The 19,467-nt window shown below is 41.1% G+C and overlaps 1 protein-coding gene across 2 annotated transcripts; it reads right to left on the reverse strand.

Annotated features, from left to right (window-relative positions):
• Positions 1-5,476: 5,476 nt before the first annotated feature.
• LOC147888689 (Mitochondrial outer membrane translocase complex, subunit Tom7) lies at positions 5,477-6,316 on the reverse strand. Of its 2 annotated transcripts, none has more exons than XM_087392786.1 (2): positions 6,215-6,316; positions 5,477-5,957 (listed from the first exon to the last, which is right to left on the reverse strand). In XM_087392786.1, exon 2 carries the CDS (start codon positions 5,940-5,942, stop codon positions 5,724-5,726), a length of 219 nt encoding a protein of 72 aa, XP_087248912.1. In that variant the 5' UTR covers positions 5,943-5,957; positions 6,215-6,316; the 3' UTR covers positions 5,477-5,723. The 2 variants fall into 2 exon arrangements, with proteins under 2 accessions (XP_087248912.1, XP_087248913.1); XM_087392787.1 differs by lacking the exon at positions 6,215-6,316 and adding an exon at positions 6,126-6,150.
• Between the last annotated feature and the right edge of the window lie 13,151 nt (positions 6,317-19,467).

A 19,467-nucleotide genomic window follows, 5' to 3' on the forward strand; every position in this document is an offset into this window, starting at 1 on the left:
GATAGGCTTACTTAATGATGTGTCCTATGGATGGGATCACCACATGTCATATTGCGGTTGTTCTACGTGTCACAATATAAGGGTAAGATTCTCTGACATCTCTAAGATACTGATGAAATCTTGAAAGATTTCGTCTAGGTCTTCTTTTCTCGCCAAAATCTCTGACATCACAATATAAGGGTAAGATTCTTTGACATCTCTAAGATACCAACAAAATCTTGAAAGATTCTGTCTAGGTCTTCTTTTCTCGCTGTTTGATGGAGACATTAGCCCCGATGGCGGTTGCCCAACTGCATATGGGGGCTGTTGGACGGATAGCTTGAGCGTTGCATGTGGCGTTGAGGCTTGTTGGAGCCACACTAGAGTGTTGGAGCTCATGTAGCTAACATCGATTGGCAAATGAGTGCCTGGAGCCCTCGTTGCAGGTCGTCGACTTGCTTACTGTTGGGTCATGGCAAAGTGGAGCTTTAGATGTTGTTGGATCCAACTAAGGCTTCATTGCTGGAGGGATGCCAACAGAGTTGGTTGCTAGTATGCAGCCCGTGGGTTTGGGTATACAAACAGGCTTACAAAGGTTGCAGCTCGTGAGCGTTGAAGGCGTGTCAGTTGAACAGGTCAGTTGGCTCATAGACGTTTGCTTGATGTGGCTATTGATTTTGTCATTTGTGAGTCATCGTGTGGATTGCTGTGGGAGCCACGCTGTAGATCGGTGCTGTCGCGGGTCGCCTTAACTTATTGGTAATAGGAGATGGTTGGCCTATTGATTGTGAAGCTGAGTAGTGATATTGGTAAAGTCCATTGGTTCCATTGGTCAGTCTTTGAGGTCGGGCTACTGGGGGTTGAGAGCTATCTTATAGGAGGGCCGAGATGGTAGAAGTCGGGCTTTTCTATGTGAGGGCTGCCAAGCTACTGAAAGTCGTTGCTGAGTCGTCGACCAATACATGGAGCTTGGTCGTTGCTTGAGCTTCGTGGATGGGTTGGGTTGTAGTAGGAGCCTTGTTGTTGATGCGCTACTGCCCGTGAGTCGATGGAGGCTTGTAGAAGGCTTTGCTGCAATCATGTTTGCTGTTATATGAGCCACTTTAGTTCTAGCTATAGAGTCATAGGAATCCTTGAACTCTGCCTTGTCACCGACCTAGACTTGTAGGGCTTTATAGCCTCTCAAAAAACGAAATCAAAAATAGAATCTCTCTTAAGGGTGTACTTCCTATGTCTCTGAATACTCAAGCAGCATGAGCTAAATATATACTCTCTCTCACTCTCAATGCAACAAATCTTTCCCTATCTCTCTCAGAAAACAAAAATGATGGAATTCTCACTCGCTTTTTTTCAACTGAAATTCTCTCATAAAGAATAGCAACAACTCATGATGGAATGAACACTTACACAATACTTAGTAAACACTCACCCAATACTCTCACTTGAAATGAAATCAATCAAAATCCTCAAAGATATGAATAGAAACCTTCTCTCAATGGAAAAGAGCTCGTTTGGAGAACGCTAAGGAGAACTTCTCAATCTCTCACACTCTCAATCGAATCGTGATGCCTCAGCGGAAGGCAAGGGAGCTCTGATACCATGAGCAAATATGGAGAGAGAAGAGGAGAAGAGTGGAGATGAGGAGAGAGGGCACACCACAAATGACTAACTGTACACTAGATTTAGTTGAAAATAATGAATATATACAAACCCCTTTAGGGTTAGGGTTAGGGTTTCCAACCCTTTCCTTTTTAGCACTCTTTTGGGTTAGTGCTATGCAAATATTGAACATGATGTTGAGATGAATCCTCAACACTGGTCTCACTGATAAATGGTTATGCTAAGGATGTTTGAGACACCGTCATCCATGGTGTAACATAGATTTTCACATTATGCACACATGACCCATGTGGATGTCATTTTGGGTAGGGAGTCATTATATGGTGTAGGTTCATCCTTGTCTCAAAGTTACCTTCATAACTCTTTCTAGTTTGAGGTAAACGGTAAGGCAGTGTTACTCCATGGTGAAAAAGATGTGCAAACATCTCCAATGGTGTGTGTTGTGGAACTTAAAACTCTTGTACATAATTTTGAAATTGAAGACACGTTTTTGCATTATTTATCACACATGATGATACGTGATTATTGCGGTCCATTGATATTGTTGTAAACAAGATGAATTTCATTCATGTGGCTTGCCGAGAGAGAGAGCCGAGAGAGAGAGAGAGAGAGAGAGAGAGAGAGAGAGAGATGAATAGCATTCAATGGACCTGCCTAAAGTGAGAGAGAAAGAAATGGAAGAGGAGAGAGCGGAATATTTAAAAACAATTGGAATGAATGCACATCCAAAAAACAAATCCAATTTTGAAAGAGATGCTCTAAAGTCAACACACCAACCAATTGCAGAATTTGCAAAAAAAACGCAACAAAAAAATGCTCAAAATTATTTTTGGCATCTCGAAGTAGAACTTTCACTAAGGCCTACCTATTGCAGGCCAAAAATTGGAAGTTTTTCTTACAAATCGGCACTATCTAAAGTTAGTCAAGTGCATCCAGTCTTCCATGTGACTAGACCGAAAAATGTTGGTGGTGCATGACAATGTTGCTGACAATGGGATACTTGTAGACCTTATCAGGCCTCCCTCTTTGCCACATGAACTGGAGAGGATCTTGGATACAAAAGAGAAGAGGACCAAGCATTCTGTGAGACGTGAATGTTTGGTGAAGTGGAAAGATGGGCCCGAGCAAGGCTCTATCTACACTTTGGAAACGCTTTCCGAAATTTGTATTCAAGGACAAAAACTTTGTTCAAGTGGGTGTAATGTTACAATGGTAATTCTTGGAATTACCGGTAAGGGAGAGAAACTGATAGTGATTGTGGTAGTGTGTTTTCATTAGTCAAAGGTCCGTGTGAGTCATCATCATGGTGCATAGGGGATTAGCTATGTATGGCTAGATCAACCACATTAGCATGTGGTGGTCAAGATTAGCCTAGAGTATCTATGTGGTGGCATGGTTGGGCGGTAATTGGCATGCTCTCAATTCTCCTCTCCTGTTGGTGACCTTACATGCAAGGAAAAGTGCCTAAAAATCGTCGTGCACCTCTAATTCCAACCATTGTAGTGGTGGAGATGGGACACCACAATGGATGACTTGGTATATTGTTCTACCCATTGTGGCGGAGGAACTAGACCTGGCCCACCATCTTTGTGGGTGCTATGACTATTGGCTATTTTGGCATGGGTGATCTAGAGTGACATCTTAGATATCGATTGGCGATGACAATTAGAACCTAGTGACTTATTTTGGCAGCTATAAAAATGTCCATAATTATAACCACTGGGTTGACATACATGACTTAGGCCCAATTTCACAACTACATCATGGATGCCACCCCAACCAATGAAAAACCAAGAGGCAAGTTCTACCATGTCTCACACATTTTCTGGTCTTGAGCTAGTACGCATGGGCCAAAAATGAAAGTTGGTGGCCTCAACATGTCGGTCATTCGAGTCCTACCCATGAGCCTTGCCTTTCAAACCCTATCATCTGAATCCAACTCATGAAACCTATCTTCTTGATTGCCGCCAAGCTATTCTATGCGCAATTTGTTCAAGAATGTGCAATCTGCTCGAATCTTGTTAATGCGTTGCTACTTCTTTGAGCATGACACAATTTTGCCTCTCAACAAGGGCCCAACATTAATGGTATTTTGGTCCTTTTGTTTAGTTGAGAGAGAGAGAGAGAAAGAGAGAGAGAGAGAGAGAGGATCCAGCACATCATGAAAATTGCTACCGTGTATATTCTAATGAACAACCATGCTGCTTGTAATTATGGCATGGGGATAGATGACCTGCACCACAATAATAATGTAGAACGTTACATTTAGAACTTCTAAGTTCTGACAGCATACAGCATCATACGTCTGATAAACAAGGTGCCACCATTACTAAAATATGTCTCACAAACTCAATTCCTACCCATACATAGAAAAGTCCACACTTCAGTGGAACTGCTGCTTGAACACATATGGGGCCTTTGGACCCCCCCAAAAAAAACCCCAACGGCGATCCAATAATTAAACGTCACATGACAAAAGATACTAAATTTCAAAAACTTGATGGTTATACATGAAATATGCAAGAGATTCCAAGGGAACACCCAACAGATTTTTAAAAAATTCAACCGTGAGACAAGACACTACCTTGCAGTTAAGGTGTCAGCAATGAAGGCAGGCTGCAAGCCTGAGACAAAACAATGCCTTGCAATTAAGCTATCAGCCATAAACTGACTGCGAGCCGCAAGGAAGCCAGAAGGGCTGTTACTGCCTTAGACAGGATTTCTTCAAACTGGCCTTTGTGGATGGACTGATATTGCACATCAATCCAGAATTATTAATTCCTCCATCAAAAACACTTCGGTTCCTCACCAGCAGGATTGTCAGGAATACCACTCTCAAGAGCCAGCCAAAATAAGAGGAAGGGTATTCCTAAGGGTCAAAGGCATCACTCCCAATCGAGTGCGTCCAAGATATTCACCCAGATTGAAGATCTGTTAAACAAAGTACTAATAATTGTTTTAGCACCATGGACCACAACCCTCTAGTGACTGCAAACATCTTCTCACCCTGGCCTACAGAGCTGGCAGCACGAGTCCACGTCCTTCCAATGGGTCATCCTCGCCTTGTACTCATGGATTGCTTCAGATTGGAATTACCTCTTGGAAGTGTCCTTTCCCAATTATACTGAGTTGTCATCATCGACAAGCTTTAATCACTCTGTTTCCGAGAACTGTGCTACTACTTGCTTCCTCAGACACCTTGGTGATTTTAAGAAGGGCCTCCTGCCCAATTCTCCCTTGCAACTGAAAAAATTCTCACAAAGGTACTAATTAGAGCATTATGATTCAGCTCTCAAATCTGCTCTTATGGACACCTTATTTAGACAGAAACCAAACACAAAATCCAGAAAGTCAATTCTGCATGTCCACTTACACAGGACGGATGTATCTAAATGAGGGAGAGAGAGAGAGAGAGAGAGAGAGATGGGTGGAGATGGGAGTTTTTTACTTCGTAGCAACAATGCCAAGAAGCCAATTTTGGCTTATCCGAAGCGATCCGCAGGGATCGAACACACACACACTTACGACACAAACCAGAGCCTCAACCACTAAGACCCACGCGGGTTTTACAAAACTTGGTGGGGAAGGATGGCTTATACACTGAGAGAGAGAGAGAGAGAGAGAGAGAGAGAGCTTCGTAATGAGGTGCCCACAAGAAACCCATGTAATAGATATCCTGAGTACAGACAGGTTAAATTAAGACACACCTAGGACTATGCAAACAGAAGTGCAGATATGTGAAGAGTTTCTTTTTAAAAAATCATTTCACTCAATCTACCAGCTCACAATTAGCTCACGAGTCTCTTTGTGAGGAGAAGTACGCAATCATCTAAGAACGACTTCGAAAATTGCACTCACTTTTAGAAAGTCATAAACAAACAAGAAAAGGCCGCAAGAAAATCTAGCATAAAGCAAGTTCGCTGTACAGACTCCTCCAGGACGACCAAGAGAATTCTCATGTTGCTTTTACTGTATCGAACCCAAACTCACGGAATAAAATATCCAGATACCTCACTAAAGGCCATTTTCGACGAAGTGGCCGTACACTACTAAAAAATTTACATCTGATGTTAATGTATCAAACTAACACCTCCACGATATCTGACTACGGCCTCGATGATTAACTACACGGGGCTGAAAAGCTGCGAAAGATGAGGCTTCGGTTCCGTATTCATGCCAATGATAATGATAAGAGGAATGAAGCCATAGTGAGTGGCAACCTTAGCCTTTTTCATTAACCAGGTGGACCATTCCTTGACAGCCTTGCCCAAGGGTTTTGGTTCTTCGACAAGAGACACCTTGCTAGCCTTTCCCTTGCCTTTAGAATCAGATCGGGGAGCCATTATACGCACAAGGTTCTGGAAATCCGATGAAACGTTGAAATTTACCAACTGAGTTAGTGTCTCCCTCAGGAAAACAATTGTGGAGAGCGTGAAATCATCAGACAACAGATTGAAAAAGCGATGCAAAACAGTGTTACAGAAGAAAAACTTGAAAGAATGCAGGAAAAGTCGAAGCAAGCTAGCATTAAATCGATGCTCTACTTCGCGAAATAGTTGAAAAAACAAACAGATGATCCTGATTTCAACATAAAGAGTCCAAAGCAGCGAAATACCTTGAACAACGAAGCAATCTCCAAACTCCCTTTGGACCCTAAGGGAATTTGTTTATATAGCTAGGTTAAGCTACTGCCACGTCCTCAGCCCGTTTCTATGGCACCCACCCCACACTCACCCACCCGTGGTCCTTTCGAGCGCAGCAGCGGCCACAGGATCCACAGCCGTGGTCCACTACGCACACCACACGTACACACTTTTTTTTTTGGTGGAAAAATACCCCACACACACTCTTTTTTTTTTTTTTGTGAAGCAAAATTATATTATGAAACGTCCATTTTACATCAGGGCAGTGCTCGAGAAAAGAGCCAATGCCCTATCCATCAGAAACAGTAAAAGAAAAGCTGAATGCAAGAAACATCCAAATCTTCCTCATGCAAGGCATCATATAAGGACTACCGCAATGAGGCTCGGAAGAACTCATAAGGGTGCTGAAGGGGTGAATTCAGATATGAATGATTTCGCTGTAGCCAGAGGGTCCATAAGGCCCAGTATCTGATCCAATGGAAGAAAAGAGAATATTGTGACAAAGAAGCTGATAATCTGCTAAACATCCAAAAAACCTTGAGAACCTGTGTGCAGGAAATCTGAGAGATAAAAAATAGGAGATCTTGTCCATAAGGTCTCTGGAATATGAACAGAACCACAATAAATGCAGAATATTCTCAGGAGTATGATGACATCTTGGACAAAGAGGAGAGGCAATCCTTCTTTGAGCCAATTTCACTCCCACTGGAAATACCAACAATACATCTCCAGAGAAAGAGTCTCTGCTTCAATGGCATTTTCAACTTCCATATCAATTTAAATTTTGCTTTCCACCAAGTTAAAGACTTATTCAGATGCCAAAGAGAATTTGCATGATGAGCAATCCATGGAGGAGGTAATATCAATCGATAAGCCTGTATGGAAGTCAATAGATGCAAAGGCTGAGAGGATAATCCTAGACTTGAAGACTGAAGATGCCAATCTTGAAGCCTGTCTCTTACTTCCAATGTTGGAATCGAAGCCAAAGGGAGTAAGAGATCTGCAATAGCTTTCCATATAGATCTATCATGCATCCCAAGATTGTAGTGTTGGCATGCTACCGGAAAAGAGAGAATATGCCCCTGAGTATCTACCACATCATCAATGAACCGGATGCCCAACTTCATAAGATTGTAAGCTCTGATTGGTTGTTGGACAACAAGAGGAGATTAAAAAACAACACTCCAATGAAGGCTTTCCAATCGAAGCGAGGAAGCTATAGAAGCAGGATGGGAAGACCATTTGATGCGAGAGCACTTTCTTCCAATCCTGAATCAAGGCAGTAGAAAATGGACAACTAGGGATTTTACCTTGAAACTTGCCAAGTACTACTTCTGATGGATCAACTAGCCAATGTCCATAAGCATTTGTGCACATCTGACCACACAAAAATGCCAACATGATAGACCAAGGCTGCTCTTGTTGAAAAAAGGTCTTGAGCATAGTGATCTTTCTTGCCAATACATGAAATTTGATGTTTATAATATGCAAACCACCATGCATTCTTGGTGAGCAAAGCAGGTCCATTTTGAGCAACCTTAAAGCTTTTTTATGAAGCTTAGTTTTCCAAAATCTCCATGGCTTGAGACATAAAAGAAGAGAGATCTCGAGATGACCAATGTAATAAAGGAAGGTAAAACTGGACATAAGCTAGAACAATGGACTGGACAATTCGAAGTCGAACATGCAATGGCCAAGTGGAGATCTTCCAATATTCTAATTTGTCTTGAATTTTGTTTAATACCCAAGATATTTGTTGCTTATTTCTAATTTTCCATCCAATTGGATAACCCAAATGTCTTACTATATTTTTCGGATAAATAATCTGGCCGGGCCAAAGGATAGCATGCCAGTCACAATGCTTGAGAGGCAAGAGTTTTGATTTCTAAAAATTAATTTTTAGACCAGCTGCCAACCCAAAATCAAAAAGGGTATCCATCAATAGGCGAAGCTCCAGAGGACTATTCTTTGGCATGAAGAATGAATCATCTGCATAAGCCTGTGCAATGAAAGGCCGTGAACCAGGAATCTGAAGCTCCACTACCTGTCCAGTATCAACCAGATGATCCCATATAAAGAAGCAAAGGATGTGAAGCAATAGCATATAGCAAAGGACTGAGAGGGCATCCCTGTCGAACTGATCGTTCTAGTGTCCAAGACTCAGACAAATGATTCCCTATAAAGCATTGAGCAGTGGAATCTGAGTAAAGCCTATTAATATATGACATTAACTAGCTTTGGCCCAAATCCAAGTTTAGACATGATTTGAGAGACATAATCCCACTGTACTGTATCAAATGCCTTTGCCACATCCACCTGCATGACCAAAACATCTTGAGCTGAATATTTTGCATATTCCATTGCGATGAGAGTATTGGAGATATTATCATGTATATTCCTTCTTGGAACAAAACCATATTGCCTGGGATGAAGTCCATCATGAAGGATATCCTTTATCCTATGAACCAACATTTTAGCAATAAGTTTATATATAACAGGCATCAAAGTGATGGGCCTCCAGTCATCCATAGTCTCACATAGGGGTTTTTTGGGCACAAGCTTAACCAGACCATGCTTCCAAGCTGAGGGAAGATGTTGATGCTGCCAGGCTACATTAATGAGCTTCAAGATTGGACCCTTCAATTCAGCCTAGAAGGCTACAAAAAATTCAACCGTCAAACCATCCCAGCCAGGGGATTTATGTTTACCCAAATGTTTGAGGGCTTCATCCAATTCAATATCTGAGAAAGACATTTCCAGCATTGAAGCTTTCTGCAAAGAAACAATAGGAGAAACAAGCTCAATAAATATGCTCCGAGCCAATTCAACCTGAGGAGTAGAAGAAGATGGCTGAGAAAAAAGAAGCTGAAAATGATCCAGACATTGTTTTTCTAGCTGAGATAAAGTCTGGGTCCAAAGACCATCACGTTTCCTGACTCTCATGATAGATTGACTTTGTCTATATGCATGTAAATTCCAAAAGAAAGATTTTGAGGAACAACCCTTATCTAGCATAGGCTTAACTCTAGCCCTTGTCTGCCATTTGGAAAGCTTGCGTTTATCATTAGCATCAATTATGGAAGAAGCACAAGACAATGAACTCTGCTCAGAAGCAGAAAGAGACCTTTGATGGCTAATCTGTACCAAGGACTACTTGTATGATTTTGCCCACTGGATATGTTGTTTGGTTTCTGCCATGTACCATCTTCCATATTCCTTGATGACATTTTGAATACGATGTACAAAAGAGTTCCAAGCAAAGTCCAAATCCTCCTGAGCATGAGATAACAATGGCTTGCAAGCCAATCTAATCATTTGCTAGACTTTTTCATGAGAAAGATATAATTGATTGACCTGTAAGTGTCTGACTGAAGAGAGCTGCATGTCATTCAGAGGCATACCAAATGAAAGCTTCAGCCAAAGTGGAGTGTGTTCAGATAGTTGTTGAGAATAGTCAGTCCACATTTGACATGTATAATCATCATATTGCTTAGCATGAATAAGATACCATCTATCAAGCCTGGCCCAATATTCTATAAAAGCATTATGATGATATGTAAATCCTAAAACTGAAGGGTGAGTTGCTGTCCATAAATCTACGGTACGAAGTGATGAAGTCATATGTTCCCATTGCTGAATTTCAGAGGGCAGCATATGGGATTTATGTGTGGTATTGTCCTTCCAGTGAGGAGAATTATTGAAGTCACCACAAAGTAGAGCATTTGTGGACCAAGGATATTACTTTATGGAATCCCACATTTGAGCTCTAGGAGCTGAAGTTTGAGAGGCATACAAGGAACCTATTTCAAAAATCTCTCCATTGATCATACATTGGATAATCATCCATCGGCCACAAAGATCATTATATGCTACCCAGGGTTGCACATCATGTCTGGCTAGAATGCACAGCCCATAGAATTGATCAGATCCTACATAAAATATATCATATCCTGAAAAGAACCCATGCTGGCCAGCAAAAGAATGCTGATTATGCTCTTGCAGACACACAACATTTGGATGAGTTTTATTTTATATAGTGCCAAAGGAGCCTCCATTTATTCGGGTTGCAAAGGCCCTGTATATTATAAGAAATACATTTAAGAGAAGCACGCATGAAAATATGTACAAGAAATGAGCAATCCTCAAAAAGAAAGGGAGGCATCAGGCCTCTGCCATTGCCTCAGGGTCTTGCTGACCCTCAGAATCCAATTCCCTGACTAGATCATCTTCTTCACAAAGCGGAATATCCTTCTTGATTGCATTAACCCATGCCTTTGAGATGGGGCTGTCCAAAGAGATAGAAGGTTAACCAGGATAAGGAGCAGAAGCATCCCAATTACGAGATTGTAGAGGTCTTTGTTTGAGAGGCACTCCCTTCTTTGCAGTCTGCCAACCCTCGTGAGAAGGTGAATTATTTTCCACTAGCTTGCTTTTTCCTTTATCCTTGTTTTGAGTTGAATTGGCTTGGCTCCCTGTATGAACTGAAGGCTTTGCTCCTTTGGCTTCAGTCTTTTCCACATATGTCTTCTGACCTCCTTTATTAGATGGCAGAGGAATGGCATGAGGCAGATGAAGGATAGAGGGACACTCAGAGGCTAGGTGCCCAAACTTGTGACAAGAGAAACAAGCTCCAGCAAAAATGCCCCATTTCAGCCCCCCCACACACACACAACCCAACTAAGAAACCATGCCTCAACCTCTAAGATTTGTACTCGTCACCTAGCCCAATACCCAAACCAACCCTTGGAGGCGACTTTAAAGGACTTTATTGAACCCATAGCTCTATCCACCACCATGATGGCCCACATTCAACCTTTTGTGTGCACGGCAACAGGTGCCCCTAGATAGGACCAAATGGGTAGGAGAGTTTTTTCTTTAAATGTAGCTCGAAAGATAAGACTGTACAGTGTTCCTAACAATTGTTGTATGTAAAATTAACCACCTACAAAGTTGTAGCCAGGTTGGTGAGCACACTCGATAGGGACATCTGCCCTTCTTGGGGGGAGTTCATGTGGTGGTGTTTCGCACACACGTGGACACAATAGGGTTACCCTCCAACACATGCTTTAACATCTGTCTACGATCTTCGACTTTGCCACTCCATTCAATGATGAATAATGCTAGAGTAGGACTAGTGTAGCACAAACATTCTAGCTTTAACTTGATGGATAGAATATGGAAGGATCTATCAATTTTTCTAGTAGATAGACTACCTCAAACATCTCTTTCTTTAACTTGATGGATAGAATATGGAAGGATCTATCATCCACAAGCTATATCTCGTAATCAACCATCTCTTTCTTTAATTTGATGGCTTGGATATGGGAGCATCTGTTAATAGGTTGTTAGTATGATCGTCCACAAGCTTGTATCTCATAAATCAAACCATCTCTTTCCTTAATTTAATGGCTTGAATATGGAAGGATCTATTAATATGAGCCTCCACAAGCATGTATCTCGTAAATCCTTTACTAATTGAAGAATCTTTATTGCTTTTAAATTAATGAATCTTCATTGTTTTTAAACTAGGGGGAACATATGGGTCATACATAGAACCTTAATCAGGATTTATTCTATGAACTCAGCCAAAGTAAATTGTCAATTAGATAGACTCTTTTGAACACAAAGGCCATTAGAAAACTACCTCAAACCCTCTCTTCCATTAACTCGATGGCTTCAATATGGGAGGATTTGTTAATATGAGCATCCACAAGCTTGTATCTCATAAAGCTTTTGTTCATATTTTTTGTATCTCAATCACTCATGACATGGCCAAATGATACAATTGTTGGTATGATTCAATAAATTGAAAAAATAGATTTTGACACGGTTGAGGGCTCAATGAAAACACATCCATATTGTTCTAAGTCATAGTGATAGTGTAGGATGATACAACAGGTTATGTCTTCTTGAAATACGCAAGCATTATTCCGAGCATGTAGAAAATCTAAAGAGAAGGATGCAGAACAATCCTCATGGAATAGTTGTACATTGAGTCAGCCTATCCATTGCCCTTCCAAGCACTTATTTGATGGAAGAAAAGTAGATGAATACAAGTATTATGTTCTTGGTGGACCACATTCAACCCAAGCAAAGTAGCTTAGAGTTTCCAAATAATATTACCATAAGGTTTGTAGCTACAAAGTATTCATAGGATTGAGAAATGAGGAATACAACATTCTTGCATTTGATCATTATAATGATAATGATTTAAAAAAGCTTGCATTTGATCATTATAATGATAATGATTTAAATTAGTTATAATTATGATGGAACGAGTCTAATTTTACCATAATGAGTTTATAATTGCTTGTAATGAAGATCCAAATATCACTAATTTTGAATTTAAGGCTTCATTATTGGTGGAGACCGACATGTCGTGGACATTAGATAGAGGAAAAGCTCATCCAATTGATATATTCAGAGGATATAACAATCTATTTCAACTTGGTTTCCAAGAATACGTGAAATTTGGAATTTAATCTACAACATTTTCTCAAAGTGGGAAGAGCAGGAGGTGACAAGACAAAAGAAAGCAAGTTGTCATATTCAGCCTTCTCTTGCTAAATCCAAGAGCAAAGAGGTTGTACATGTGTAGTCATTGGCAAAGGATGTGAAGCCTTCCCCATGAAAGATCAAGCAAGGAATTAAGAATGAAATCCTTATCCCAATAAGTAAAGAGGGTGTTATTTGGCTCAATATTAAAGATGAAAGAGAGAACACCCAAGGCAATGCTCATGACCATACTTCATCTATTATGGGGAGAGAGCACATTATAGTCTTCACACACCATTTTACATTCGCTTCATCACAATCTACAAGACGGGACTTTAAGTCTATTTACATAGATGCTTTCAAGAAGCCATGTCATCCAAGTATGTACCCCTCTTGTACCTCTCTATATCCATATCCAAAGATGTCTATACAACAACAATTCTCCCCCTCAAGCTCAACATGATCTTTCACATCACATAGCGCAAAGCATCTCTAAGAAGACAAGACTTATCTTTACCCAAGATCTTGGTAAAGATATCTGGGCGTCTGTCCCCACATATCTCAAGTCAATTTTGCCACTTATCACTTCCTCCCTGATGTAGTGATAGTGGACTTCTATTTGTTTTGTCCTTGCATGGTAAATGGGATTCCTGGCCAGCATAATAGTACTTATGTTGTCATAGTAGATCACTATTGGACCATCAATGCATACTCCCAACTCAGAATGAAGCAATCTCATCCAAGTTTCTTCACATGCGCTATGGCAGCCCATCTATACTCAGCTTTCGTGCTTGATAATGCAACGGTGGGTTGTTTTTTGTTGCTCTTACATATCACACTACTCCCAAGAGAGAGTGCATACCCACTAGTTGACATTATATCATCAATGCTGCAGCCAATTTGCATCAGTAGAACCTTATTTATTGTGGCTTTCACATATCTAAGTATTCTTCTCATTGCATCAAGGTGACTCTTGCAAGGCTTTGGCATAAATTGACTCATCACACCCAAAGCATAACTCAAGTCTGCCAGGGTCTAGTGATGGTAACATATTTGAGACTTCCAACCATCTTCTAGAACATAGTCACATCCTGCAAGAAGTACCCATCATCAACCATCTTAGCATTTTGCTCAAGTGGTGTTTCAATTGGTTTGCATGCTGTAATACCATATTTTTCCAGCGTGTCTAAAGCATATTGCCTTTGTAGCATCCAAATACCATGTGATGAATCAATTACCTCAATCCCAAGGAAGTAACTTAACTGTCCAAGATCCTTGATGTCAAATTCACATGACAATCTCTTCTTAGTTGCTGTAATTTGCAAGCATGCATATTCCCCCATCCTTAATTACAGCAACTTCCTTTTGCAAGCATGCCTCAGTATAACCATGCAATCCTATTCCTCCATCCTTTGCATTAAACAATCCATTTGATATAACTTCCACCCATGCATGCTTGCGAAAGCAATCACGGTCTGTATGGTGGTCATCTTTGCCATTGGGATGAATGTTCATCATAGTCCAACCCATATGTTTGGGCATACTCTTTTGCCACTAACCATGGCTTGTTTCTCTCCACACTTCCATCCAATTTGCACTTCACTTTATAAACCCATTTGCAGCCAATAGCTTTCTTGCCTTTTGGGAGTTTGACAAGTGTCGAAGTGTTGTTCTTATCCAAGGCATCCATTTCTTGATCCATGGCATCCCTCAAATCTGAATTTTTTACAGCCTCCACAAAACTTGAGGGCTCAACATGTTGTACTTTGCTAACCATGTAGGCATACTGCATCCTCATATATCCATTGTAAATCAATCTATCCATGGGGTGTTTTACCCTTTTGAATCTTCTTAAGGGTTGTGCACTTGCAATTTGCCTCCTGGCATGTGGCGGCACATACTTTGAGGCATACTTGGTCTCTTGAGCTTTAACAAACTATAACTCACTCCGTTCATCACTACTTGCATCCTCAACACTCTCTTCTACTTTACTTTTGGCTTGCCTTTGTCCACATTCTTGATCCCCCTTAATTGACCACTCTATGGACTCACACTATCAACACTTTCCTCATGTTGTGATGGTTCTAACTGTGGGTGTTAAAGGTCACTGTGCCTTTACCCCAGTTATGTACAATACTCAAACACATATATATAAATGAACGAAAAAGAAGATTAGGGTGTTCTGCATGCACCAAAACTTGTGTGGCTCTTTGTTTCTCTCTCTCCCTCTTTCATTCTTGCTTCCGTTGAGAGCACTCTCAACTGGTATCAGAGCCCGGGTGATCTAGCTGAGCGTGCGTGAATGCCTGGAAGCTCAACAACTCTGTGGGAGGAAGGAGAAGCTCTGTGGGAAGCTTTGTGGGTGATTTTACTTGCATCCGAGTGTGCAAAGATCTTGAAGGAACCTTTGGAAAAGTCACTTTGGTTTTGTGAAGTGGTTTTGAGAGCCTGTTAAGTGTTTTCAAAGAAAAAGTCATTTTTTAAGCTTTTCCTTGTTCCATTCGACGACAGAGACTCTGTATTGACTTGTAGAGGCAACAATTACTTGCTTTTGGTGTCCATTTCACTTTAGGGGCTTGGAAACACCTTCATTCTTGAATTTGGGATCGTTTCGTTGGATTTTTGACTCAGTGTGTCAGTTTCTATGTTAATCTGCCCCGGTGTTAGAACTCAAGTTTGGAGCAACCAGATCTATCAGTTCCGGTGGACTCAGGAGGTCCTAAAACTTCTATGTTGCTCATCATTCACACTCTGGTGGAGTTTACAAACAGTTCACTTTCCAAAAACGTTTTTCAGTCTATGTGTTGGACCCAGTGATTGGGACCACGGTTTCCAAAACCGTCTATCCCATTGCGTTTCGGACACCTAAAAACCCCTACCTATCAGTTCTTGCACGATTCAATGGAGTATTTTTAGAGTTATAGATCTTTGTGTATTGGATTTTGTCTCTCTATTATGCATTTATCATTCTAAGGTTTTGAAACCTAAGATTTATGCCACATGGTAGTGGATAAGTGTTGACTCCCATTTCTCACTCATCGGTTGGGATTTTCGAGTTCCAGTAGAAGAGAGATATTTGCACATTTTCTTACTGAGTCCGATTATGCAATGGCACCCATGTTTTAAGGCATCTCAGCTTCTATTTTTAGTAGCGGTCATTGCCGTGGGACCATGATTTCTTGAGCATACCTTATGCAAATCACTCTGGTTGCAGTTTGAGCCATGTGCGCTCATTCATGGTGTGCATTGGATTGCAGTGGATGATTTATAGGCCATTTGGATGCATTGCAATCCTTATTGGATGCGCTGATAAGCCCAAATTGCCTTGTGGGATGCTATTTTTTATGGACGCTTTGCACATGGATGCTATTTTATGCTAAGGGATAGCTTTGACACATTGCAGGTGATGCACTAATAGTGTTATGCTCTCTTGGATGAGATATTATTGATGCATATGCCCATAGACGGTGTTTATGCTTGAGCCATTTGGCACTTATTGGCATTTTGGATTGCCATTGCAGTTGGCATTTTCTTTTGGAATAGATTTGCTCATATGGATGCATAGTACATGCACATGAGTCAGCTGCATCTTTTGATACTTTGAGCTTTGAGTTTTGGTGATATTTCACTCTATTGTGGCATACACATTTGGGTGCACCTGGTATTTAGTGTGATTCTCTCTTGTAGGCACTAGCATTTGGGATTTTGCTTCATTTGCATCATGGAATCCTCTTCCATGTCTGAAAAATAGTTTTTCAGCATTAAAAAGTTTGATGGGACAAACTTTTCTTTGTGGAAAGAACAGATAAGGGATGTGCTTATTCAAAAGAAGCAGATTAAACCCTTGGCAGGTATTGAAGCTAAGCCTGTGGATATGTTTGAGGATGATTGGAATGAGTTGGATGCATTAGCAAAGTCTACTATTAGACTTCATCTTGCAAAGTCAGTTTATTTCACAGTAGTAAATGAGCAGACTATGGAATATTTGTGGAAGAAACTGTGTGCCACTTATGAGAAGGAAACTGCCTCTAATAAAGTTTACCTCATGAAGAGGTTGTTTGAGCTACAGATGAAGGAAGGGGTCTCCATTGCTTCTCACTTGGATGAATTCAATATTATTTTCAGCCAACTTCAGGCTCAGAAGATGAATTTTGATGCGGAGACTAAGGCAATATTTCTCTTATGTTCATTGCCATCCTCATGGGATACCTTCCGTACAGTTATCAGTAACTCTACACCTGGTGGAGTACTGAAATTTGATGATGTTGTGGGTAGCTTGTTGGCCGGGGAGATTAGACGAAAGTCTATGGATGGCAACAAGCTTCCGAGGATTGGATTTTGGATTCTGGTGCTTGATTCCATGTTACTCCCCATAGGGAATGGTTCTCCACTTATGACAGTGGAAAGACAGGTTGTGTGCATCTTGGAAATGACTATGCATGTGACATAGTGGGAGCAGGTGACATAAAGTTTTCTTTTGCAAATGGGTCTGCATTTGTTTTGAAACATGTGAGACATGTGCCTAAGTTGACCAAGAGTCTTATTTCAGTGGGTCAGCTAGATGATGCTGGTTTTCACACCACTTTTGGCTTTCAGAGTTGGAAAATTCAGAAGGGCTCTATGCTTTTGGCCAGGGGTGCCAAGTGTGGGACTTTGTATCCCTTACATGTATCAGGGGTATTTGATCATGTTGTTGCAATAACCAAGCAGCCAAGCACTTCTTTATGGCATTGCCGATTGGGCCATATGAGCCAAAATGGGATGAAACTCTTATGCCGTTTGGGTTATGTACCGCATTTGAGTTTCTCCGATTTTGAATTTTGTGAGCACTATCTCTATGGGAAGCAGACTAAATCAGCCCATAAAATAAGGGGAAATAAAGAGTTTGAAAAGCTTGATTTGGTGCATTCAGATGTATGTGGTCCCACGCCTACACGGTCATTAGGCAGGGCTGAATACTATGTAACATTCATTGATGATGCAACTAGGAAAGTGTGGGCTTATGCCATAGCTCGAAAGAGTGATGTGTTCCAAGTATTTCAGAAATGGCTGGCCTTGAATTAGTCAGGTAGAACGCTTAAATGCCTACGAACCAACAATGGTGGAGAGTATCTCTCTCATGACTTTCAGCATTTTTGTGATACACATGGGATTAAGAGGGAGCTCACATCCCCTCATACTCCAGAGCAAAATCCAGTTGCAAAAAAGATGAATCGTACCATTCAAGAAAGGTTGCAATGCATGCTTTCCAATGCAAGTCTTTCTGGTGGTTTTTGGGCTGAGGCAATGAAGACTGCAATGCATGTGATCAATAGATCACCTGGTAAGAGTTTGGATGGTGGTATTCCTAAAGAGGCATGGAGTGGCAAGAAGCCCTCTTACTCTCATTTGCATATATTTGGGTGTGAGGCATATGCACATGTGCCAAAAGAGCTTTGAAAGAAGCTAGATCCTAAGTCTAGGAAATGCATCTTTTTGGGTTATGGTGAAAGTGGAGAGATGGGCTATCATCTCTGGGATCCAGAAGCAAAGAAGATCATACGTAGCCATGATGTAGTCTTCAATGAGAAGAAGATGCATAAGGCACCCATGAGGAATATGGAAATGAGAAGAATCACTTTCGAGGATGTGAATCTGCCTACATATGTTGATAGAGAGCAAGCTGTCCATGCACCAAATGTGTAAGAAATGGTACCACCAAGTACTCCCACAGGTATACAATCAAGGATAGATGATGGATCATCTATTGGTGGAAATGATGAGCCAAATGTGGCTGATATGCAGGTGGGACATCAAGCTGAAAATGCCCTTGAGAAGATCATCTAGAGTGTCTAGACCGCCTGATAGGTTTGTTCCAGGGATAGACTATGTGATGCTTACTGATTGCGGGGAGCCTTCTTGCTACAGAGAGGCTATGATGCGCAAGGATCAAGGCAAGTGGGAGTATGCTATGCAATCAAAGATGAGTTCACTTATGAAAAATAAGACTTGGGACTTGGTTTCTTTGCCGCATGGAAAGAAAGCATTGCCATGTAAATGGGTCTACAAGATGAAGGTCACAGGTGATGATGTGCCTAGGTACAAGGCCCGTTTGGTCGCTAAAGGGTTCAAGCAAGAGAAGGGTGTGGACTTTGATGAGATATTCTCTCCGGTTGTGAAGATGACCACACTTAGATGCATGCTTGGACTAGTGGCAACATAAGATATGGAGCTTATGCAAATGGATGTTAAGATAGCTTTCTTGCATGGGGATCTGCATGAGGAAATTTACATGGTGCAGCCGGAAGGCTTTGAAGAAAAGGGCAAAGAGCATTTAGTTTGCAAGCTGAAGAAGAGTCTCTATGGTCTTAAGCAAGCGCCTAGAGAATGGTATCAGAAGTTTGATGCTTTCATTCGGTCCCAGGGTTTTAGAAGGAGTGAAATTGATCACTGCCTCTACAGTAAAAGGGCTAAGGATAATAGCTTGATAATCCTGGCACTATATGTGGATGATATGCTATTAGCTAGCAAGAATACTTATGAGCTAGATGCATTAAAGGCCAAGTTGCATGAGGCCTTTGATATGAAGGATTTGGGACTTGCAGGTCATATTCTTGGCATGCGCATCACGCGTGATCGGAGTAGGAAACTCCTTTGGCTTTCATAGAAGGAGTATGTTACAAAAGTATTGCAACGTTTCAATATGGAGGGGGGGAAGGCAGTGAGTACTCCATTGCCTCCATATGTGAAA

This window comes from Dipteris shenzhenensis, chromosome 21 (assembly GCF_047967505.1).
Source record: "Dipteris shenzhenensis isolate YYH24624 ecotype China chromosome 21, Dip_SZ_1.0, whole genome shotgun sequence".
Classification (NCBI taxonomy): Eukaryota; Viridiplantae; Streptophyta; class Polypodiopsida; order Gleicheniales; family Dipteridaceae; genus Dipteris; species Dipteris shenzhenensis.